A 25,215-nucleotide genomic window follows, 5' to 3' on the forward strand; every position below is an offset into this window, starting at 1 on the left:
TCAGTTCTGAAAGTGCTCGCGAGGCGAGAGCATCTGCTCGCCATGGCGAGTACGAGCCAGATTCCCAACTAATGTTGTTATAAGCTAAACCAGGTTCAATCTCATTCTAAGTTATCATATAATCTTTATTAAACATCTTTAGGCACTCAAAAACATCTAAGGTTCAACTCACAAGTCAAAAATACAGAATTCAACATGCTCACTGGTCATGCTCGCGACGGCGAGTAAGGTTGTTCGTTGTGGCGAGCTGCGACATGCAACTCGCGAGGCGAAGGGAAATGGCTCGCGTGGTGAGCGATGAACTTCATCACTCGCGAGGCGAGGATCATCGTTCGCGAGGGCGAGCGATGAATATAGGCTCGGGCAGAATGTAGTTTTTTACGAAAATTCATCAACTCACATGGTTTTAAGCCTAATTTCAATTCCAAAATTCATCCTATTCATATTCTAAGGTCAAAGGACAGTTCCTACATCAATCTAACCAATTTTCACCGTTTAAACATCAATTCTAAGGATTTGACCTAACTCTCGACTTCTCCAATTCAATCCTATTTCTTGCTAATTACAAACAGATGGATTACATGATTAATAAAATTGCAGAGTTAGTCTCACCCTTACCTTAATTTGAAGAAATCGCAGCCCTAGGTCTCTCTTGCTCTTCTCTTTGCTTTTTCTCCCTTTTTGTCCAAAACAGTCGTACGTACAAAGTGTTTCTAAAAACCTAGGTCTTTCCTTTTTATATCTCTTCATAATATCTTATCTCTCTTTCTCCCCCAAAACTCTCTAAAATCTCAAAACAGCCCCTAACTAAATATTTTATTTTATTTTCAAATCTTATTTTATTAAACAACAAAGTAAGTCTCATCTCCTCATAAAAATCGTCACATCACATAAATCATCTAAAATCATCGTAAATCATCATAAATCACCTAAATCACCATAAATCACATATATATATTATATAAATATAACATAACTCGTCTAGACTCAATTAAATAAAGTGTGCGTTACAGGCACGGCTCGTGCCTGTGGTGGCACGGCCGTGCCATGGTCCCAGACCCTCTTTTACCATTTTTTTTCACTTTTCTTCTTCTTCCTTCATTCTCAAACACAAACTTCCCTCATCCTTCAACTTCTCTCTCTAAACCTCCATAACATCAACCTTTAAACCTTCATATCTATCTCCATTCATCATTCCAAACATTTACTACCAATCAAAACCAACATTCATCCATCCAAACACCAAATTCTACACCATTAAACCTAACCCAAAAACCAAAAAAAATTCTTCACCAATCCCCATCATTAAACTCATCAACCTCACTTAAGCCCCAACCCATCACTAAACCAACCTTTCCAAACCAAAACCTTACCAAATTCTAACCTTCCCTAAAACCCAAACCAAGTCAACTAGGTCAATGGTATAAAAAATGAAAGGCAAGGAGATTGAAAGCTCTAGAAGTGGTGCAAAGTAAAAGAAAGCAACAGTCAAGAACCATGGCATCAATTTTAAAGATGACAAGCAAAGGAGTAGGTATAAAGCTCTTATCTCTCAATCTATTTATGCTTGTAGATACACTGATAATAATGTTATGGATAGACTAGGAAAGAGGTAGGAATAATGAGGATCGATAAGCTGTTTATGTTGTGGGCTATGCTTTATAACCATCTTATTAACATTTGCTATTATTTGCTTGATTATCTTGTTTCAATTGCTAAAAAGAAACTAGATGATAAGGGTGATATAATGGTAGGTGGAATCATCACTTTCATTATTAAAAAAATTTGAGGTAAATGTGAACGAATGGATAAATAGGATTGAGGGAAACTACTATCTAGATTTAGAAACCCTCACTACGATGTTTTTTTTTTTAGAATTCATGGCCCTTCTAACAAGTACCAACATGAGTGGAGAGTCAATAATGCTAATTTCTTGATTTTTCTACCTAATTCAGATATTACTAATCCGAAGGTGGTAGAAAACTTTTATGTTGGCACTAACCCACAGGTACACAATAATGGTGATGATGGTGGTGATGAAGAGGAGGTAGGTGCAAACTTGCACCATTAACAAGAAGTCGGTGGAAACTATAATGATGAACGGTGGGCATGGATGCAAACCGAAGTTCAAAGAACATGCACCGAGCAACAAAGACAAGGTGTTGAAATGATCGGGTTAAGAAACGATGTCCTAAGGGGCAATCAAATGTTCCGATACATGATGCAACACCTTCACCTCCAAGATCCACCTTATGGACTACAATAAAATTGTGAGCTCTCATCTTCCTCTACTCTTCTCTACTTCTCTTCTTTCTTCATCATCATCTTCTTCTTCTTCTTTTTCTTCTTCTTCTTTTAAATCATTGAGGACAATGCTTCTCCTAAGTATGGGGGGAAGCTTAATAAAGTGTCTTTAGTCCTAGTGTTTCCAAACTCCCTTGAACTTTACTCTTTTTGTTTTGTTTTATTGTGAAAGGCATGAATAAGCAGCTTGTTTTTATTGTATTATTATGACATAATTTTTTTTATTGTTGTCTCTTCAATGGTCGTTTCTTGTACATGAAAGTGATTTCTTGTGTTGTAAGTGTTCTTGATATACCCACATCAAGTTTTATTGTGAAAATTCTCCAATGAGAAAAGCACCTAGTTGCAATCCTTGAGTAAATGTATGAGTAGGTATTTTAAGGAACACGTTCTAACTTTAATGGTAACTTGGACCCTTAAAAATCTTCAGAGTAAAAGTAGTATAAGTTTGTGTGGGAATAATTCTAATGTGCTATAATGTGATAAACCAAATGGGGCGGAAGAATATCACAACACGTGGAGGAAAGGACACCCCCTCACTGACTTCCTAAATGTGGTGATGACTTCTCAATTAAATTGTGCTTAAATAAAAGCCTCTAAAAAGGAGGAACTTCCTAAGTGAAGATGATTAAGTTGTAGCACTACTTAGGGTGATCATGGAAACTTGGAGGAAAGGATACCCCCTCGCGGACTTCCAACGTGAGATGATATCCCCTAGGCATCTACAAGCCCCCAAGTATCTAAATTGTCAAATTTATCTGAACTAACTCCCATCTCTCTTATATGAAATGAAGAAAGGATTTTTCTCGGTCACTTTAGTGTTAAGGATAGAACCTTTTCCTCATAATATCTATCTTATACAAGAGCAAGAAAAGGGTTGGACAACACACACACTCACTTAAGACTTGTTGTTGGGTTGAATAAAGTTCACAAGAAATACTTGAAGTTGTGATTAGTGTACATTGAAATGAAACCTTGAAATGGACATAAGCTTTTATTTAAATTGTCATATATTAATCTTTTTGTTGCTGCTATGTCTATGCCTTTTGCTTGAGGACAAGCAAATATTCAAGTGTGGGGGAGTTTGATGAGTCAATAATTAGATATTTTAGTTTAATATTTAGTTTCGTTTTAATTAGATTTTAGTTTATTTTATTTTAATATTATTTCCTTTTTGAGCTATTTTACTTCAATTGCATTTTATTATATTTCAGGAATGAATATTGGATTGATGAATAGAGTAGCTAGCCATCACAAATATTCATCTTTTGTTCTCTAAAATAATAAGTGACAATTGTTTCTTTGAATAAAAGTTCACCTTTACTTTCTTGTTATTTACTTTTATGTTTTCTCTCTTCTTTTCTATGTCTACAATGAACGTTAATGAGTAGACTTTTCTTGTCTTGGGATTGTTGGATAAGTCTAAATGACATAATCCTAAATCAAACCAAACCTTAAACTTTAATATTATGTAACCCTAGTTTCTCTTCTAAATTCACCGTTTTAACATGGATTAAATATTATCAAACTGTGGAAACGAAAGTGGAGAGTTTGATAATCGTTAATCCATTATTCCAAATGTTAATTCATAAAACGAAAGTGGAGCTTTAATATTCGATCAAGTGAATTTAGACAAGGATTCTGAAACATGAAAATAGTCTAGTAAACCTTGAGGCTTATAGAGTTTCGAACTTCAAGGATTCTAATAGTAATCAACCATGAAAATAGGCGTGCTTGCTAGAGGAACACACTCACTGAGACCGATAGGAGATGTGATAGGCTTAAGAGAATCTCGTCTTTAGAAACTAGGTCTAACATAAGGTTATAAGTTTAATAGTTTGGTTAGTGAAGGACTTGTCAATTAGATGAACCAATAATCCCAAGCACCTCTTTTATTTTTATTTTTATTTTCTTTTTCACAAAAATACAACTTTCTACCTTCTAAACTTTCAATCAAATCATTGTTAAAAGTTAACTGAATTCATAACTCCCTGTCGGAACGATACTTTTATTACTACTTCGGTAAGACCGTGCACTTGCGGTTTTATCCCATCAAATTTTTGGCGCCGCTGCCGGAGAGTTATTGTAATTTGATTAACTTTTTAATATTGGTTTGTCTAAAAAAAAATATAAAAAAAAATTACAAGTAAATAATATATATATATATATATTTTTTATTTCTTTTTCTTATCTTTTTATTTTTTGTTTTTTTATATATTTATATCTCCCTCTCACCATTCTCACATACAAAAGCCATTCTCATGTGATATGCCCCCTATATATATATATATATATATATATATATATATATATATATATATCTCCCTCCCTTTCTCCTTATTTTATTTTATTTTTTATTTTTTATTTTTTATCTTTAACCGTTTTGATTTCAGGCATGACTCAAAGAAGATGAAAAACACACAATAATAACGATGTGGCTGAGAAACGTGCTCTTAAAGAGTATGCAATCACATCTTCAGATGAGCCGTATGATGCTATTGTGTACCCAACGGTTGAGAGTATTAAAGTTGAAATAAAACCTGCACTTATTTACCTAGTGCAGCAAAATCAATTTTTCGGATCACCCACTGAGGATCCGAATCTTCATGTTTTAATTTTTTTAAGACTCGGTGGAACTTTGAAGGCAAACCAAGAGGCCGTAAGGCTGCACCTCTTTCCTTTCTCTTTGAGGGTTAGAGCTAGTGCTTGGTTTCATTCATTACAAATTGGTTCTATCACTTCATGGGACCAAATGAGGAAGGCATTCCTTTCCCAATTCTTTCCCCTGCAGGAGAGAGAATAGTGGATCTGCAGCTTCATGCCCATGCTTATAAGAGATTTGGTTGATTCTGATCAAAGGACATGTCTATCTCTGAGCAAGAGCTCCTTTTGCTTTGCTTGCTAACTTTTCACCAACTACATTGCTCATAGTTAGAAGCTTATGCAGAGATGAACATTCTGACCTTCAGAATGTTCCTTTTTTTTTCTTACTTTAGAATGATTTGTGAGACTTACTTTTGATGTAATCAATCCAAATAGTAAAGACACAACTAAAGTGCAGTAATTGTAATTTCTAGGACAATATCCTCTTTGGAATATTCCTAGTACTTCAAGTGTTTATAGTCTTGAATGAACCTTGAAGACCTTTTTGACATTATTCTTGTAAATGCCTTTATTGCTTGATTGATCCATGTAGATGTACTTTACTGGACATTTTATTCATGTCACGTGTACTTTGCATGTTCTTGATGATTCTGGGTTTGCTTATGAACAACCTTCTAAACTTTCATCAGAACGTTTTGATCAACTCACTGATCAACATTCTGAACTAACTTTCTGAACTTCATAATTAGTTCATGAATTCAACGTCCTTTGATTTCTTCTATCTTGGTCTGATTTAAACCTTGTTCCTGTCTTAGTAAAACACTCAAGAGCACAAGTTAAATACCAAGGAATTAATCAAAGTCCATTTAGTCCTTAATCATTAAAGTTTATTATCTTTAAAATTAATTAGGGATTTTTCCTCAACATAGTTAATGAAGGAAGGAACACTTTTCACCTTCGGTCATTGTACCATTATAAATGCTCTGAGTGAAGGAGCATGTGTTAAAGGCACAAGTAACGATCTAACAGAAAGGAAAGCAAATGTTATGGATGTGGGATAGTTCAACTGGCACACCATGGGCACCACATTTAGTGCCTAGGAGACACCAGCAAGGAGTGGAACAACATCAACCTTGTGAAAGGTATGACAAACTGGCATTGAGGATGGCTATTTCCATAGTTGATATGAGCAAAGCTACGTATGTACCTATGAATCAATTTGAAGGTGATCCAGAGTTGGAGGCTACCATGAGAGAGACAAGGCTAGGCCCGACCACTTTTTCTTTGTTTGGGAAATACCAGGGGAAAAAGGTACGCTAGAGTATCACAATACGAAGAGAAGCTAGCATTACATAAAAAGCATCAAAGTCAGCTTAAGAAATTCGAAATGGAAGAAAGGCAGCACCAATTAAAGCAAAATGGAGACATGCTTAATATGATAAAAGTACAAAATATATATTATCTATACTATAATTTTAATCAAAATTTCATAAAAACCACCTTTTATAATTTATGCGCATTAATGCAATAAGAGCGGACAGACGAGGATGAAGTGTCTGTCTTAACGCTAGTGTGTGTGTCTCTATATATATATCTGAGTTAAATGGTGGTGAGTTGACGGTCTAATTTTGTTTTTTTTTAAGGAGGACCATAAAAACTTTGCATACCAACCGATCAAAACATTTAGAATCGTAACATCAAATAATATTTTTAATTTACGTGGCAATTTGAAATGTTTTGATTAGTTGTGTCTACAAAGTTGTTTTGAACCGTCAAACCACCACCATTAAACTCTTTATATATATATATATATATATATATATATATATATATATATATATATATATATATATACAAAGTTGTTTTTGACCAACTCAAGACTTCCGTTTTATTATTATTATTATTTTTATTATTAACAACAATATTCTTATTTACTATACCACCTATACGGTCAAATAGCTAATTTGTATAGCACCTATATGGTCAAATAGATAATTAATATGAAGAAGAAAAAAAACTAATTATTATTTGTAATTTTTAATGGAAAAAAAATTCTTCTTCATCTTATTCGTCGCTATATATAACAAGAAGTAGATCGTATATGTTTCAATATAAAAATATCATTTCTCTATTTCTCAAGTACGATGGTTTCAATCTCCAAAATTGCTTTCTCAATTCCAATGTTACTAATTATTTTTGTTGCTTTGCAGTTTACAAATGGTCAAATTCTTCCTCCGATTTTTCCTCCAATCATTCCTCCGATTGTTCCTCCAGTAGGCGGGGTCATTCCTCCGATTTTCTCTCCAATCATTCCTCCAGTAGGCGGGATCATTCCTCCGATTGTTCCTCCAGTCATTCCTCCGATTGTTCCTCCAGTAGGCGGGGTCATTCCTCCAATTGTTCCTCCAGTAGGCGGGATCATCCCTCCGATTGTTCCTCCAATAGGTGAGGTCATTCCTCCGATTGTTCCTCCAATAGGAGGGAACACTCCTCCAATTTCCTCCATGTAGGATTAAGGAGGCATCTTTAGAATGTTTTACTTGTAATCGAAAAGTTGTTATGTAGCACATGCAACATCTACTTGAAAAGAAGAAAAAAAAAATTATTGATGAGAATAATACTCTTAACTTGTACCTCAATATATGTTGATTGAATAAAAAAATAAGGATGTAGCGCCTTATTATAAATTTTGTTATAATAAATCATCATATTTTTTTTAGTAAATTATCATATATTGATCGCAAGAATTATGAATTTGGTCTTCCTTTCTTCCTCATATTTTTTTTATCATTTATTTTGGTATAATAAGTTTCATTCTCAGTGCAATTTTATTTGTTTTATACAAAAGGTGTTACCCTTAAAACAGGTCCGGCCTAATAGATAGAGGGTTTTGCTAACAAGTTCCCTAATGGCATTGTTTAAGAAATCTACAAGAAGAAACTTTGTCTTGAAAATACAAGTCAAACACATGTAAAAGTCATGGTAAAATTTTATACTTTTGATGCTTAAACAATGCTCTAATGGCAGTTGTTAGAATTTTCCATAGAATAATAGGCCTAAAGAAATTTTTTATTTAGGCCTTTTAATTTTTTTTTTAACCAAGTACTTATAAAAAGACATTAAAAGAAATTGATTTTGTATTGACTAAGGTGTTGATCGAGATTTGAATCTATGACCAAGAGTACTTGACCCTTTTTTTATAATCAATTAAGCTATGTAATGTCAATAAATTATCTAATATATTATAAATTTATAACCAAAATATTTTTTAACACCCATTATTTTACCCAAAATTTTAAGGAGGTTTTGGTTCTTGTCCCCCTCCTTTTGTTTTGTTTTGTTTTGTTTTCCTTTTGTTTTTAATATATCTTTTGGTAGTCTAATTCTTTGCTAATGCTAGCTACTCTTTTGCTAAAAATAAAAATAAAAATTTCTCATATGAATACATAAAAATTTACATCGGCAGGTATAAGCAAATAAAATCCTCAACGAGCGCAATGCAAATATTTAACAGATTTTTTTACATATTAAAGGAAAAAATATTTAATAGAAACATTACATTTATCTTGACAATTTTTATTTAATACCTTTAAATAGTTCATCTGATTCAAAAGATATGTTGGACCTAAAATAAATCATAGTTCGGTTGATCATAAATAAAACATTGTTGTAGTTCATCGAATCTAGATAAATAGTATGAATTTATATAAAAGAATAATATTTAAAATATAAAAAAATCAAATGAATGAATTCATATTGTTTTATTTTAGAAATATATATATACACACACACATATTCCCTACAAAAAAGATATACACATATAAATTGATTTTTTCTTTGCTAAAACTTTGATTATAAAAGGCTGCAAAAAAAAAAAAAAAATATTTCTCACAGATAACATATATTTTGCATTCCAAATTATGTCATCAAAGAATTATTGGTCAAGTGGTTATGTAGTTATATGTTCTTTAGTGTGGGTGCCCTGGTCAATTCCTAGGGGTGATATTTTTATTTTTAATGATTTTTGTAAAGCCATTCTTAATTGGAATGAATGCATGTCATTGTTCTTTGAATGGTTGAAGAAGAGGAATTGAAGAATATGAAGGATGACCCCAGATTTGAAGGAAAAAAAAGGGGTTGGAGAGTGATTGGATTGAAAGGAAAATTTTTGGATAAAAGGCAAGGTATTATTATTTATAATTTATAAAATATTGTCATGTGCATTATTATTATTTTATCTTGTTTAGAGAATAAGAGTACCAATACTATTTTTCTTTTTAAAAGATAGGTGTGTGTTAGTAAAAGAGTAAAGTGTTTTATAAAAGGAAAATATTTAGTATTGGGCCTTAGCCCCTAGGGCCCAGATAAGTTTCTACAACTTTAACCTAGTTTGACAATCTTCTTCTTCCAGCTGCACAGCTTGACAGTCTTCTTCTTTTAGATCTGACATTACCAGCAACCAAAATCCTTGATTTCATCTTCATTCCTCATCTTTTCTCTCTTTCTCTTTCTATTCTCCGTTTATATCTCGTTTTATATGCATTTTTGGCAACAAAAAAAAAAAATCGATCTGCCCACAAAATCAACCAAAAACGATCCGGAGCACGATTGAGTGGCCGTGGCACGTAAGATCGGACGATCCTACGACCCAGCACTTGTTTTGGCTACCTTGATGCACAGGATAATAAGTAGATGATATAATTGAAGAAAAAAATAATTAAAATTACATTGAAAACTAAAAATGACCGTTATTACAGGCCAAATACAATAATTCTTATTTATTAATTTCACATATAGCATCCAAATATGTAAAATATATAATAAAGTATTTACCTACTTCTACATTTGGTGATTTATTGATAAGAAACCATAAGATTGCAAGAACCTAACCATCATTTGAAACAGGTCCAACCTTGTTCTGAGTAACAACCAATTCATTTTCAACAGTATTTGCTTCCTCTTTGAACTTCTTGTATATGTCCCCTTTATAAAACTCTCTAGTCCTTATCACCAAAGTTAAAGACACAAGTGCCCCAAAAAGGCTAACAACAGTGATTATAATGAAAGCCAATTTGTAGCACTGACTTCCATTGCAATTCAACTCTTCCCCTGGCTTCCTCATTAACCCTAATGCTGCCATTTGCTTTATGGCTTCTTTGTCATAGAGATGACCAGCAACCCTAACACTTAACAAGTATGACCCTATTGGACTTGCTATTAACCCAACATTGTACAATGTTGAGTAATATTTAAGACCAAATAGTTCAGATATGATTGAAAATAGTACTGGCAAGTTTGCTCCAAAGCAGAAACCAATAATAATTGATGCTACATAGAGACCATTTGGGATATTAAATGCAATTAGAAGATGACCAAAACAAGATACTGTAAGGATTGATGTTAGAATGAGAGGTCTAGGGAGTTTTAACTTTGTTATGATAAATTCTGAGATAACCCCTTGTGCAACTTTACCTAGATAGATCCAAATTGCCATAAGGGAAACAAATGTGGTTATACTATGTGAAGGATATCCTAAAGATAATCCAATCTGACTCAAGTTATTTACCACAGTAAGAGTTCCACCAAGTCCACATATTGTGGATACAAAAAGAGTCATCATGTCAAGGCTCAAAATGGCTTGAAATATTGTATGATCTTCACCTCTACTTGGAGGAAATAGTATGTTTCCCCAAAAGGCCGAAACTTGCTTTTCATTTTGAGTACTTTCTCTTCTAGCATGGCGAGTTTGTGGCATATTTGTGATTATATTCAAAGGCTTAGGAGAAGAATCTTCGCCATTGATGTGCTCTTTTTTGTTCTTCCAAATTCTTTGTTCTTCGACAATAACAACAAAAAGAGGGAGGATGAGCAAGAGAAGCATTAGAATAGAAGTGACATAATACTCACTCTTAGTAAAGTTGAAACATTTTTGTACTATGATCATTATCATGAGGTACCCTGCAAGGATTAAAGTCATGTAAAGAAAATTATAGAAAGCTTTGGAATCATTCGGTTGTTCAACTCTCATGTGATGCTTAATAACCGGCGTAAAAACAAAAGTTACAACAGTTGGTAACCAAGCCATAAGCAAAATTAAAGATTTTGAGTCATTTCCATAAAAGGCGTAGTATAGTTGAGTAATGATAGCTCCACTCAAACCAAGATAACCACTCAAAAGACCTATGACAATACCTCTACTACCAGGGAAATTCCTTACACTGGTGACTACAACTCCAGTGTTGGTTGAACAATGCGAATTGGCTCCAATGAATGTGTATAAGCACATATTCCATATTTGCGGTTTCGAGATTTTTCTTGTGACTGCAAGCCAAATCATGAAATAGCCAAAAAAGTTGAGAACACCACCAATTGTTAAGACAACCCATGGAGGTGTGATTTCATTGAGTAGACCTGAGAGAATTCCTATGCAAGAACCTAAGTCCTTGTAGAAGCTTAAGAGAGTGAGAGTGGATTGGTCATAACCCAAAACTGATTTCATTTCTCTTGAGTATAGACCAAACATGTAGCTTGCTCCAGATACAGACATGATCATAAATGATGAAAACATCATAAACCATCTTCCTGTTAGGATTTGGAGGGTGTAGTCTTTGGTTTTTTCCCATCCATGTTGCTTTCCTGAAAATACCATTTTTTTTTTCAGTCTTGCTTCTTACAAGATAGCTTACAGCTTAACTACTACTACTACTAGTAATACCACTTTTCTAGTTAGCTATAAATAATAACAAAAGTGATGGATGAGTTCACAAGTCATAGCTCAACCGATAAAAATGTTAAAATTGTTAAATCAAATATGATGATCGAGATTCGAACTCCAACTCATCAACCTGTGTGTGAATTTTTAATGATTATTGTCATTGCAGTCTATCTACTAAAAAATAAGGGATGATTTCTCTGCAGTAATACCATTTTTTCCACGACCAACAAGTAAAGTGTACAAGAATATGATTGACTCCATTTCCACCACCCACTACCACTTTCAAAAATTTCAATACCCACTAAAATGTATCATATGATAATGACATACATTAATGTCAATTTCCACATCGCACTAATAAATTACCGTTAAAGTACCTCTTGTAACATTGTAATAGTCATAAACACACCACTGCGAGAAAAGTTTAAAACAATGACGAAAATTAGAATTAGAGAAAATAAAATGGTCATTAAATATTGCTGTCTCTAAAACTGGAAAAGAAAAAATAAAGTCAAAATCTGCTCTTTTCTTGATCGTTGTTTCAATTATTTTTATCAGTGTTCCCGTGAGCTTAGAGGACAATATATAATATATGCAAGATGTGGTGTTCGAATCCCGGCAACCACCAAAAAAATTATTTCTACCGGTGTATCTATTAAACTTCTAGCTTGAAGTGAGTTTTCTTCACTTGTCGAGCAAAGAATTTTCGTCTCTATCGAGTCGACAAATGTTCTGAGATATTTTGCAAGAATGTTTAAAACATTGTATAAAAAATTTCCACACACATTAATTTGAAGTACAATGATTCTCAGAATAATTTAAAGTGCACCATATGGATGAACCCTACCTAAAAAGTTCCCCAACGAATGGATTAATAATCTTACACAGAAAATTGAAAAATAAGGTCAAGTGACACTGACACATAGTCACAAAACATGATTTCAACATATCTCAATCATAATTCAATAGGATGACGGAAAGAATAGAATAAATAAACCTTGTATTCATTCATATCATGTCGAAACTTCAACGTGGAAGTTCACCGAACCAACAATAAAAAAGAATAAATAAAAACAAAACCAAAGTTGAAGAAAAATATCTTGCAAATTGCCAAAACCATCAAAACAAAATCAATAAGACAGTCCTAGAATTCATAGAAATAAATATTGAATAAGGGAATAGATATTGAATTTCTTTTTGGCTCTTTAAGAACTATATAAGATAAAACGTTATAAGACAATTTTGTATGCAATCCTTTGAGAGATGCATGAATATTGAACGAAATGTTAGTCACGAAATTTCAGCTTGTTCAACATAAAGTCAAACTTTTTGAAGAAGGTTTTGACGAAAATTGAGAATTCAACAAATAAGATGGCTTACAAGGCACGACTGAATTTTTAAACACCTGATGTACAAAGACTTCAATTCGACAAATGATTTGCTAAGAATCGCTCAGAATCATAATTTCTAAATCCAACTCCAAACTAGAAACGGATTCTAGCTTTTCTAAACTTTTTTTGTTTTGTTGGTGTAAACGCACAACTGCGGAGACTAATCCCTCGAGCATCGCTGCTGCATGTCCAAGACTGGATTCGAACCCAAAACCTTGATTAAGCTAGAAGAGACATGTGCATCTCATCTAAGCGTTTTTGGGCAGCTTTTCAAAACTTTAAGTATACCTTCTATCATTCTTTAAATTCATTTAATTTTTTTTTTAATTTCAATTCAAAATACTCTATATTTTCAGCAAATTTACCTTTCGAGCAGCAACTTAGAAGAGATCACTTTGTTACCCCCCCTTCACTTGATTGCCGGGGTAGAGGGCATGTGAATCCACAGACAACTATGTACCATGCAGCAAATGCTATATTAGATATGCAAACTACAATTTATTTCTACTACAGTAATAAATACACTTTAATAATAAATACAAAACAGTTCAATATTCTTATACAGGTGAGGAAGAAAGTAGAAAGTCTGGCTGTTTTCTCTGTAGCAGTATCCCACAGAAGGGACACAGCGGTTTTGAGGAAACTGCTTGAGAAGAACTATTTGAAGAGTCTGAATCTATACAAAATGAAGACATTCTAAAAAGTGGTTCCGGCGCCAACCTAAACACAAACCTATGACAACATACACAAAACCATAGTGGGGTGCTAGGACAAACCTCCATACAAACCGCACATCTCAATAACTTGCGACGTTTAACATTACCACTACTGCAATTTTCACTTTGACAAAAACCAAACTCTGGTGATTCAAATGGAACAGGTGCTGAACAATAATTGCATGACTCCATTGCTGAACATTTTTTGGGCACAAACCTGCTATTTAAGAGAATACAAATTATTCTGATTAGCATACTTTAAGTTCTAACTGAATCCGCAACATTTTCTGACTTCATCCTTCAAGCATAGAAACAAGTTCACGGTTGTTAATACTCAAATTCATGTAAAAAGCTTTCTACTAACTCTGAGGAATTTTTTTATCTACAAGAATTTACTCATCCAAGTTAAGGAAAAGATAAGCACAAAAAAACAAAGGAAAATGTTGATGGATCTTGCATATGTGGGAGCTTTGGTGCACCGGGTTGCCCTTTTTAAAGAAAAATGTCAATGGATCATCATGAATGACAATGAGCTGTAATGTAGGTTGGATGAGTAAAGCGGAATTTTTATTTTATTTTTTTTAAAAAACATCATTTTTTTTTTCCAGTATACCAATTATGGTAATATACTCCATTAAGCCATTTGGCAATTTTCAGTATTGCATTCCAATTTCTACAAAAAAAAAAAAAATAGGAGGAAAAGAATTGCACTGAAATACTTGACCAAAAAAAAAAAAAGAATTGCACTGAAATTGCAATTATATTTAGTTTTTTTTTTTGGTAGAAGTAATTATATACAGTTTTTTAATGCAATCAGATAGTCATTCTCCACCTTTTTTGGGAAAATATTTGTGTAAATTACTCGTATTAAAATCTGGTTAGCCTTAATTCCACGACAGAGTTTATGTATAAACAAAGCACCTTATCTCATGACTAACTAGTAACTATACACTGAGCAATAGGAAAAAGGAAAGCTGTCTAAAATATACAGGTTAATGCAAGCAGTACCTTTTCTCATGAGTAACTTTTGATGCAATGGATTTTAACTGGTCATGTATGTCTTCCTGATTTAAAGCAACCCATTGTTCCATCTGTGCTAATCCAACAGGATACCAACGGCCAGGCAGGGATGGAGTTGCTTCTTGATTGAACATGCTAGTTTGGAGAGCAGAGAAACTAAGACCCACGTTCCTTTCACGAAGCTCTCTTTCACTGCCTAAAAGAACTTCTACCCACTTAGTCATTTCCTCTTCAATGACAGGACATACCCCATCCATGTTTTGAAATTTGCTATTTATTATGGTTAACTGATCAGCATCCAGCTGTGCCAACATTACACGTCTACAAATTATATTGAGCAAGTGCAGCAGTCGAGAAGGAATGTCCGACAACCTTGAAATGAGACGTGATAACACTTCCTCAGGAGGAAGATTCATATGAGATCCCAGAAATGATAATGAGAGCCATTTGACCACTAAATGTTCTACATATTTTGACTTGTTTTCCTTGAAAGCCAATAATGCTGCAATTATATCCCAAAAAACCAGAGGCTTATCGACACATTGATAATGGTTTAAAGACCATATGATATTGGCCCCCCAATAAGTTAATTCTTTCTCTGGAAAAGTGGGAAGTTCTTCAATGTTGCATGAAAAGGGAGATTTCAACAAAACATCAACTTGTAGCCCACCAATCCAGAAGTATTCAATGGCTGCCCTCAGAATCCTGTCAAAATTTGTCAATTTTTAACTCACAATAAGATCTCTATTTAGAAAAAAAATACAAGGGACAAAAAGAAAATAAAAGATTAGCTAAGGTGTGTAAACATGAAGCTACCATTTTTGCTTCTTGTTTATACTTTCAAGATATATGGCAAAATACAAGATTGTCTTTCTAATCATGTTTATACCTTCCTTCATACATTCGATTCAGTTTATCAATATCAAAGCAATGAACCTGCAATAGACAACCAAAAAAACTCAGAAATAAGATGATAGTATTTGGTAGTAATATTGATATTGAATGTGCTGCTGATTTATTATTATTGTTGGCAGTAACTTCCCGACAGAGGTGGTTACAGAAAACAGGGGAAATTCAAAATATTAAAATGCAGTAGTTGACTGCAGAAAACCAACATGCCCTCTAGATATTAGAATTTAGTCTCCCAACCTAAACCACGCAAAACAACCGAATGGGACTTTGGTTCCCCATCCTTATTCAATATAAAGACATAAACACATAATTACATAACTAGGGCCCAACTACTTGGGCTTAGGTCTAACATAAACATGATTAATAGGAGGTCTACTAAGCTATCATAATAACATGTTCAAAGAAAAAAGCAAGGGAGAAAATTTACAACTGATGGTCAAAAGTGCATAGAATCCATTCAACATATTCCCTTTGAAAAGAAAAGAAAAAAAAAGCATGTTTGAAGCTTGAGGTTAACATAAATTGGTGAACCTCAAATGATTAGAGTGAAGGAATTGATGCTGAACTACTAAGGTGGAATAAATAGTAAAGTAACAATCAAACATCTATAAACAATATTACCATTAGGAAGATCATTCAATAAAAAGATGTGATATAGGAAGTTACTGTAAGAAATAAATATTTGTGATTCAGACAACAAATTTTAGGACAATAGAAACTCAAGTCCTGACCTATTGTGGTTCTCATATTTAAAATCTCAACATGAAACTAACACGGCTTGAGTTTATACAATTGTTGGAAAGTATCTATTCAGATCCAGGAAAAATAGACTAGATATTTCCTTTGTAATTGGTATGAAGAGTCAATTCATGCAATTTCCATGTGTTGAAATTTGGGATGCAATTGTTCGAATTTTACGATATATTAAGAATGCTCGGTCAAGAGTTGTTGCAAGAAAACCAGGGAATTGCAAATATTGTGAGATATTCAAATGCAAATTAGGTTTGTTGACTTTTTCACCTATTGTGCATTTGCTCTTCTCATTACAAAACAACTCTTTGTACTCAATAAGTACTGGATAGCCAAAAATCATAAAATATAGGGTTAATAGTGCTTTACCCCCTGTAATATAGGTCATTTCCGGTTTCCCCCCTGTAAAATATTTTTTTTGAATTTCATCCTTGTAATTTGAAGATTTTTTGGTTTTGGACCTTCATGGAAAATTTCGCTCCATGTAATTTGAGAAAATTTAGGTTTACCCCCCCGTTAATTTGAGCAAATTTCGGTTTACCCTCTGCCATATCTTCGATTTTGTACAGTCAAAATTCATGAAGGCACAAAACCAAAAATCTTCAAATTACAAGGACGAAATCCAAAAAAATTATTTTACAGGGGGTAAAACCGGAATCGACCTATATTACAGGGGGGTAAAACACTATTAACCCTAAAATATAACATCCAGATAATGATTACTAATGTCATCTACTCTTTGTATTCAGGGCTACACCGATGATTCTTCCACATTTGGGGGGTTACCAAATCGAAACATATATGCAAAGATTAAAATTAAAATTAAAATGGTAAAGAAATACCATACAGTTGCAATGACAAGATTTCCAGGGGACACAGCTACGCCAAAACATGATTCAAATGTATCTCTTGAAGGCTGCAAGGAAAAAATGCATATTTGATATAGTAGGGAAAACAAAGACAAACCGAAAACAAGATAGAAACTATACAGGATGATAAGACCATACACAGGTTGAATCATTGCTACGGGGCATGTCAGAAAAAATTGGTATTTCATCAAGGAGGCGCTCGTGCAAAATCCAGCCACGCAATATATTATCCTACCAACAATTGAGCAATCATCCATCAATCATAAAAACATCTTCAAATACTCATAGGAAGCATGGAAAATTATTTAATGGACATCATCACAACCATATGAAAAAAAGAAAAAGAAAAAAAAAGGAAGAGGGACATGCAACACCATGCTTGAATTATGTTAGGTTGGGGATCCACTTAAAGGTTCATTTATATTATTCACAAAGAAATGGTTGAGATCCGGCTAATACAGCAAGAACTAAACCCGAGTACAAGATGCGTACAAATTTCCTAAGGCATTCAAGAGCCCTTTTCTCTCCCACACTATACGACTTGCAAAAATGCTGTAGCTATTAATTCCTCCCTAAGTCCTTTTTTTTTTGTCTAACATTCACTCTTTTAACTAAGACGTGAGATCAAAGTCTTTGAACTGTTAGGAGTTTGATGTTTATTTTAACTAGCTAATCTTGCATTAGAACTCTTCAGTTAAGGTTAACAAAAAAAAAGTTACTGTAGTTTTTTTCCCACATTATGGAACCAGTCTTTAGTGATAACTTCAATTTTGAGATTGATCTAAATATGGTTTGTGATAGAACATTATGGCGTAATTTGATCCATGTAGCCGACCCCACTTAGTGTGATAAGGCTTGGTTGTTGTTGTATGGAATCAGTCCTGAAAGCAGCTTGGACTTTCCAGTTCTATTTAGATTCATCATTTTTTGGATTCATGCATGCATAGAAGTTAAGAGAATCAGTCCGATATAAAACCTAAATAATGACAAAAGCAAACGACACTCTAAACTGCAAATATTCAAGCAATTACATGAAAGGACCCATCTGTAATCCATGATTAAAACAAGACAATTTTAATTCGCTAGAGAAATGAAAATACAGAATGCAACTGGTGGAAGATAGAAAACTTGGTATGGATTAAGGAATGTATTTGTCCGCATAATTATAATTTTTTGGAATATTATTATTATAAATTTAATGATATTTCATAGAAAATTGACCAAATCACTTGAGGGAAAATAAAACCTGGCTACAGCTGCACAAAAATCTTCCATCAAACGCCCAAGTCAAACTGGTAACCTGAAGGATGTAAAAATGCAGAAATCAATAGAGGAATACATTCTGAAGTCTTCAACCAACTCCAGAAAAAAACACGGAAAGACTAAACTTACAGCATAATAATGTGCATCATATGAGCCAAGCTTATCAAATTCCCTAGAGGATATGTCACATAGCCATATCTCAATGGAACCAGAAACTTTGCCTATGGCTAAAAGCATCTTGGAGGGGTACTGAACATGCACAGTTACTGAAAGTACTGAAACTGGGACAGCATTTGCAGTTATAACCTAATTAGACATTGAAAGTTGCATAAAGGAATTATTCACAGAGAAGGGATAGAAATGAAAAGAAATGCAAAAAATAAGTGAGATGTACCTCCTTCAATAATAAAAAGGAATTTGGATCAACTTCTGATGATTTGAGCAATTTGTCATTGTCACCCAACCAAACCTTCACACTACAAACACATATATTTCAGCTTAGATCAGAAAATAGGTGAAAAAGAATAATATCATACAAAGTTAATCTATAAATAATTGTGAGGGAAGTGATGATCAAACCTTTGACTACTTAGTACACATAGATAAGGTGCCATGTAAAGAATAAAATCAAACATTCCATAAATCTTTTTAGGTTCTCAACCAAAAGTAGTGCATCTTACACACACCTTGGGTATTTATATCCAACAATTACATGAGGAATGATAACATTGTACTCTTGAAATTCATAAAGTCTCACTATATATGTGAATCACATTCTCTACATAGTGGTACCCACCCCCTACATGGTGGTTCTGACATGAATTTCACCAAATAATTTGTCTTAAAAAATGGTGGTTCTGACATGCATTGCTAATGTTCCTCCAATTACAAATTGAGGTTTGATATTAATGTCCAAGTGTTCTTCATTTACTTTAGTATAATAAGCAAATAGAAACTCGAAATCCATATATAACTACTTTATTAAAGCACAAATAATAAATAATGGAGCACAACTCTTAAAGTGTGTTTTGGTAGCTTAGCAACATAAAATAATGAAGTTAGAATACAGCACAATTTCATATGCATACCCAACTCACCTCCCATCAGAGCTTCCAGTAACTAGTATAATTTGAGGATTTAAGGAATCAAAAGCAAACAACAGCCAGCTCATTGTTGTGATCCATGAATTGTGTGCGTGAAGGAGACCAATAAACTTCACAACAGCTGGGACTTTTCTGTCCTCAATAGTAAAGCAATCTGGTTGGTGAAATCTCCATAAAGAAATTTTACCAGACTTCCCACCAACAGCAAGAAGACTGACAGAGGCATTTCTATTAGGATCGGGATAAAATTCAGATGCTACATGCAGCAAGGGAGACCAAGAAACAACAAGCGAATATAGCATTGCACTGCGGGAAGCATATTCATCAGCGCTTATCAATGACAATAATTGGCTCTCAGGCATTTTCTCTGACACTTCATCATTTGGTGTGACAGAATCCACTTGGCCTGACGCATTTTTCAGCAGACACGGTCTATTGCTAGGAACCTAAAAATCAAATAAACACAAATAATGGTGGTCTTAGAAGCAACTCAAACACAATTGTTTCATGTAGAATTTAACCATGATTTGCAAGAGAGTAATGCTATAGTGGTTAAAGTACAACTAACTGTAGGTAAAACTCAGTTTACTGTAACACCAGGTAAAATGGTGTGTTTCACTTTTCATGAAACAAATAAGAAACAACAAAGAATCTTTTTATTCTTAACTTCAATTAAAAAACTACATCACAATTGATACTCAAACTTATCTCTAGAAAAAGTAAATGTCATTGCAAAAATATTAAAATACATACAAAAGTTGATTGCTTACAAGGAGGAAACAAAAAACTTCTACAAATATATCAAGCAGATGCTTGTATACGTGTACCATGAAATTTAAACACTTGCCGATTGTTACAAAGGCACGTGGAGAAATATCACTTGCATTTAAAGCAAACTTTTAATTCGGGGCTTTGAGACATCCAGTTGCAATGTTATATGAAAGTAATGGGATTGAATTTGAACCGAAACCATCAAAAAAGCTAGACATTGCAAAGTGAGAATGTTATGACTTAAGATGGATGAGTGGACACAGAAAGTTAGGGAAGCTTCCATTGTAAGAAAATACGGTAGAATATCGCTTAGGTGGTTTGGACATGTGCAGCCACGACCCAAAGAAGCACTAATAAGGAGAGTGGACCAAATGGACGATAGAAAAGTAGTTAGAGGGAAAGAAAAACCAAACTAACTATAGACCAAACTATTATCGACATTTCATTGATCTATACACAGACATGGTTTATGATATGACCTCATTTGATCCATGTAACTCACCCCACCTAATGGGAAATTTTTTGGTTGTTGTTGCCTTTATACATGTATATCTATATTAAACTAGTTACATATGAAATAATGGTATCATAACATTAGTCCACACATATGAAATCCCTTCCTTAAAACAGTTTATTGCATGCTATTTCTGCATGTTAGCTTTCCAACTGTTATCCAACGGATGATACCAGAAGTTGATCAGTGAGGATAAAGAGTAAATGGATCATACCCCATGGAGAATTATTAATTAAACAAAATCAACAAAGAAAATGGATGAATGAGATAACTTACTTCGGAAAAATCTAATGAATTACTCCCTCCTGTGCCTTGAAACTCAGTACATCGGAAATATTCATACAGCCTTTGAGTTATGTCCACAACCTAAACAGGATACAAATAGCATATTATACTAGCAACAATGTATGGATACAATATTAAAACTCTTAAATTCTTCATATTGCACAAATCCATAAATGGGAACTAGTGACATTGTGACAATTTGAAATAACATTTCTTTCTGGCGATTTTTGGTACAATACCTACTAACTTTAGTCCATAGATGCTACAAATTAAACCAGTTATAAATAAAAAAAATTGTTTTGAAGCACAGTATAGCCCCCTAGTTTAAAGTTTCAGCATCATGTTCAATTATAAGCCAGAACAGATAGCATCAAATTAAATTCAACAAAATTAATCACTTCTATTGCACATACCTCAATCCATTCAGCACAAAAATCACAAAAGGGCGGACGATAAACTTTAACGTGTCCATCAGAGGTGCAAACAGCAATCAAGCACCTGTAGCAAAATTAAATCTCAAAATAATATTTAAATGAATAAAAAGTAAAAACCTAACTTTACACATGAATGAATAAACTATGACTTCCAAGCGAAGTTATACTATGACTCCAAGAAAAATATATCTTCAATTTCAATTGTATACAACCTAGATTCAACATGTTGTAATAAGAAAAAGCAAGCTAACCATCATCACCAATCCAAAACGGTGTAAACTATTTGATAAACAACAATGAAACCTTGTCTCATTATATGGGGTTGGCCATAGGATTAGAAGACACCTTAATTCCATATAGATAGACCGTTTACCTCTAAATTTCTCTTACTGGTTTGACCTATAATTTTTCTTGGTCTCCTTCTCACTCATACTTCAATTGGTCTTTTGCACACATGTTCAAATCTTTAAGGTAAGAATCGACACCCTTTTCTACTGTGGAAGCTAGCCCAATTTTCTCGCTAGTGATTATATTTCTTAATGTCATTTTGTCTAGTTTGAACAATTCAATATGCACCAACAGAAAATTGGGTCATGATTTAGGGAACATAAGAACTCATACCCTGAGTTGGGAGCCATGCCAAGTGGAGACCATGATATTGATCGAACAACTGGTTTATCATCCCGATACAAAGCTGTAGGCAGGAGGCACCCAGAGTGTAAATCTGTCCATTACCCAATTCCAACATGTTAATACTCTATTTAGCATCAGAACAAGAGAAAAATTCAAACTCTAGTTTTACATTACCACATATCACATTGTAATCATCATAAAAACAACGTTTCGTAAATACAACAGAGTTCTATTATCATAGAGATGCTTCATGAAACAGTTCATATATGCCAATGTAGCTTCATTAACACAAACAAATCAAACATGACCATACTAGAGTTCAATGTAAAAGATGTTTTTTTTGAAGAAATCAATGTAAAAGATGTTGGCTATTAGAATTCGAGTTGAGCCTAACTCAGCCTAACAAAACTGGCTTGTAAGGTGAGGACTGCCCCACTTATAAACACTTGATCAGGTCATATCACATCCAATGTGAGACTCTTAATGTTGGTGTTAATTCAATTTGAAATACTACTCCAATGATCAATGTTGTGATATCATTCTTCTATCAATTTTAGGAAAAGCCTTCTCCATAATGACACGAGCACTGGTTCACTACAGTCACACAAAATCTCGCATTCATGCAGTCACCATGTCAGTAACCGTTGGATCAAGACCAAACGATTAAGATCTCAAGCAGATTTTTTTAATTTGTAAAAAAAACTAAAATTCCAACCTTGAAATCTGTACCACCAATCTAAATCCAAGAATCACTCTACTTGAATGCGGGCTTTTATGACTACAGGGAACCAATCCAAATCCAAATCCAAAATCCCTAATGACACAATTCCCACCCTTTTTCCCACATTCTTGCACAGGATTTTTACTGTATTTTTTTTTGTTTGTTACAAAAAGTTTATGTATGTTGAGCTTCAAGTTTCACCAAAGTCCTGGCACGTTTCAAGGCTCAAAGAAGTCGTCACATTGACATGACAGCGGGAGTTGAACCCACAACCTTGCGAATGAATCAACTTGTTACCAACTGAGCCAACCAACTTGTCTGACTCTTTACAGGTTTACTTTCAGTATATACTCACTTTAAAACCAACAAATTAGAAATGAACAAATCTGAGTATCTAAATGACACGTGGCAGAATATTAGCCAGCCGCCAATTTTTACACACAATCTTTGGAATTTCTTCTACTACTAATGAAATGTGACAGAACAGAAATTCACATAATTATTTCCCGCCAATTATTTAAATCAATTGTAAGAAAATAATTTGCAGAATTTGAAGGTACCTTTTCTATCTATAAACCCTAAAATAAGAGGCTCGTTTGGGATGACTTTAATCAAGCCACGTGGACCGTTAGGTAAGTCTGGTCTCTGAAAAAATAAAAACAAGTACAAAAACAGTTAACTGAAGAACTGAGAGAGAGAGAGAGAGAGAGAGAGAGAGAGAGAGAGTACTTACGAGAATGGTAACGAAATGACCAGAAGCAGCAGCAATGAGATTATCATGAGACCAAGCAAGTGCGTTTGGAAAAGAAGGTGAACCCATTAACATAGCTGGCTGTAACGGACTCGGTTGACTGCCCATCTTCTGTAGCGTAGCGGTAACTGTTCAAAGAAAGATGAGATGATGGAAGTAGAAGATGAGGGTTCGAATCTGTGGATCTACAAATCAAAACCAATTAAATCATTATTTTATTTAATGTGTTATATATAGGGGTAACCTTAGGTAAAATAAAATAACGTTGGTGCTGTTTTTAATTAAAAAGTTACACGTGTTTACCTTTTCTCTCATTATAACAAAACTTACAAAAGAAAATCAATTAGTTCGTTTTTTTTTTTTTTTTGAAAAATGAACCATGTTAATCTTGAGTTCAATTGGAGCTTGAGCTTAATCGGAAGATAAGTAAAGTTTGATTAAAAATTGTCCTAAAAAAATCAAATTTAGATTCGTCTAAGTAATTTGTCTTTAGTGAGTTTTATTAATCAGTTGAGTTTAATTATATTAATCTTTTTTTACTGGTTAATTGTTTGGTTAATCAATCACTTGAGTGACATATGATAAAAAAAATATAATAATAATAATAACTGGAAATCGGCTTGATTAACGAAATGAAAACTTCTAGTCAAATTTCAAAAAAAAAATTGATTACTTCCCCAAAATGACTAAAATACCTGTAAATGAAATAAAATTTTGAATATATCTAAAATGTTTTCAATCGCATGATATGTTTGATCCGCTAAAATATGAGTATTGGATTGCACATCGCTAGACACACTTTTAAGGTATCTAACAACTTGTTGTCTTGTACATGTTTGATGGACCAAAAGTTATTTTGGTATTTTAGACAATTCGTATTTTGGCTAAAAAGTTGTGATGTAGTTTGGTGAGGGACAAGAATTTCAGCTTTTGTCCAACCCAGTTTTAAAATCAAACAAATTTCATCTGGAGTTGTCAAGTATAGTCCCTTATTTTTTTTAGCAGGTCAAATGCACCCTTAATCTACTTTAAAACATTGAAATCTAGTTCACGTATTCATGTAAGTTATGTGGTGGTGTTTGTATACTTAGTTTACGCAAATCATGCAAATTGAGTTTACTAGAGTGTACGTAAATTGTATTTGCATAAGTTGTGTGAACTGAGTTTATGTAAACTTATTATATGTACACTTCATAAACTCAATTCAGGTAAACCTCTAAAATTATAAACTTAAACAATAAGAACTCGTGAACAGTTCCAAACACAATCCACAAAAATAAAATAAAAAACATGAAAACACATAAAATCATCATCAAAGTTGAACTTTCACTTACCTATGCAATAGAGTGTTAACGAAAGACCTTGTAATACAATCTTTAATTTTTCATTTAGATTAAGCACACATCCATGGTTACCTGTGAGAGAGAGGATGTGAAGATGTAGAATGAGATATAAAAGA

The 25,215-nt window shown here is 33.5% G+C and overlaps 2 protein-coding genes across 3 annotated transcripts; both read right to left on the reverse strand.

Moving 5' to 3' along the window:
- Positions 1–9,636: 9,636 nt before the first annotated feature.
- On the reverse strand, positions 9,637–11,620 carry LOC11425040 (protein NUCLEAR FUSION DEFECTIVE 4). The gene has a single exon (XM_003590317.4). It carries the CDS (start codon positions 11,555–11,557, stop codon positions 9,794–9,796), a length of 1,764 nt encoding a protein of 587 aa, XP_003590365.1. The 5' UTR covers positions 11,558–11,620; the 3' UTR covers positions 9,637–9,793.
- Positions 11,621–13,497: 1,877 nt separating this feature from the next.
- LOC11420781 (uncharacterized) lies at positions 13,498–23,964 on the reverse strand. 2 transcript variants are annotated; one of them, XM_003590318.4, is made up of 14 exons: positions 23,739–23,964; positions 23,566–23,650; positions 22,273–22,375; positions 21,631–21,715; positions 21,209–21,298; positions 19,642–20,093; positions 18,939–19,020; positions 18,674–18,850; positions 18,528–18,581; positions 17,420–17,512; positions 17,260–17,328; positions 15,640–15,686; positions 14,739–15,455; positions 13,498–13,947 (listed from the first exon to the last, which is right to left on the reverse strand). In XM_003590318.4, the coding sequence occupies exons 1-14, from the start codon at positions 23,862–23,864 to the stop codon at positions 13,572–13,574; spliced, it is 2,556 nt and encodes an 851-aa protein (XP_003590366.2). In that variant the 5' UTR covers positions 23,865–23,964; the 3' UTR covers positions 13,498–13,571. The 2 variants fall into 2 exon arrangements, with proteins under 2 accessions (XP_003590366.2, XP_013467575.1); XM_013612121.3 differs by having other exon boundaries at positions 13,498–13,950.
- Between the last annotated feature and the right edge of the window lie 1,251 nt (positions 23,965–25,215).

Source organism: Medicago truncatula, chromosome 1 (genome assembly GCF_003473485.1).
Source record: "Medicago truncatula cultivar Jemalong A17 chromosome 1, MtrunA17r5.0-ANR, whole genome shotgun sequence".
Lineage (NCBI taxonomy): Eukaryota > Viridiplantae > Streptophyta > Magnoliopsida > Fabales > Fabaceae > Medicago > Medicago truncatula.

What these genes read in the sequence shown, in the direction of transcription:
- LOC11420781 (XM_013612121.3), bottom strand. Translation starts at nt 23,864, where the DNA reads ATGGGCAGTCAACCGAGTCCGTTACAGCCAGCTATGTTAATGGGTTCA. An exon ending in GTCATTTCGTTACCATTCTC is followed by an intron (nt 23,651 to 23,738) that starts GTAAGTACTCTC and finishes TTATTTTTTCAG; the next exon opens with AGACCAGACTTACCTAACGG. An exon ending in ATTCATTAGATTTTTCCGAA is followed by an intron (nt 20,094 to 21,208) that starts GTAAGTTATCTC and finishes TTTGATTTTTAG; the next exon opens with GTTCCTAGCAATAGACCGTG.
- LOC11425040 (XM_003590317.4), bottom strand. Translation starts at nt 11,557, where the DNA reads ATGGTATTTTCAGGAAAGCAACATGGATGGGAAAAAACCAAAGACTAC.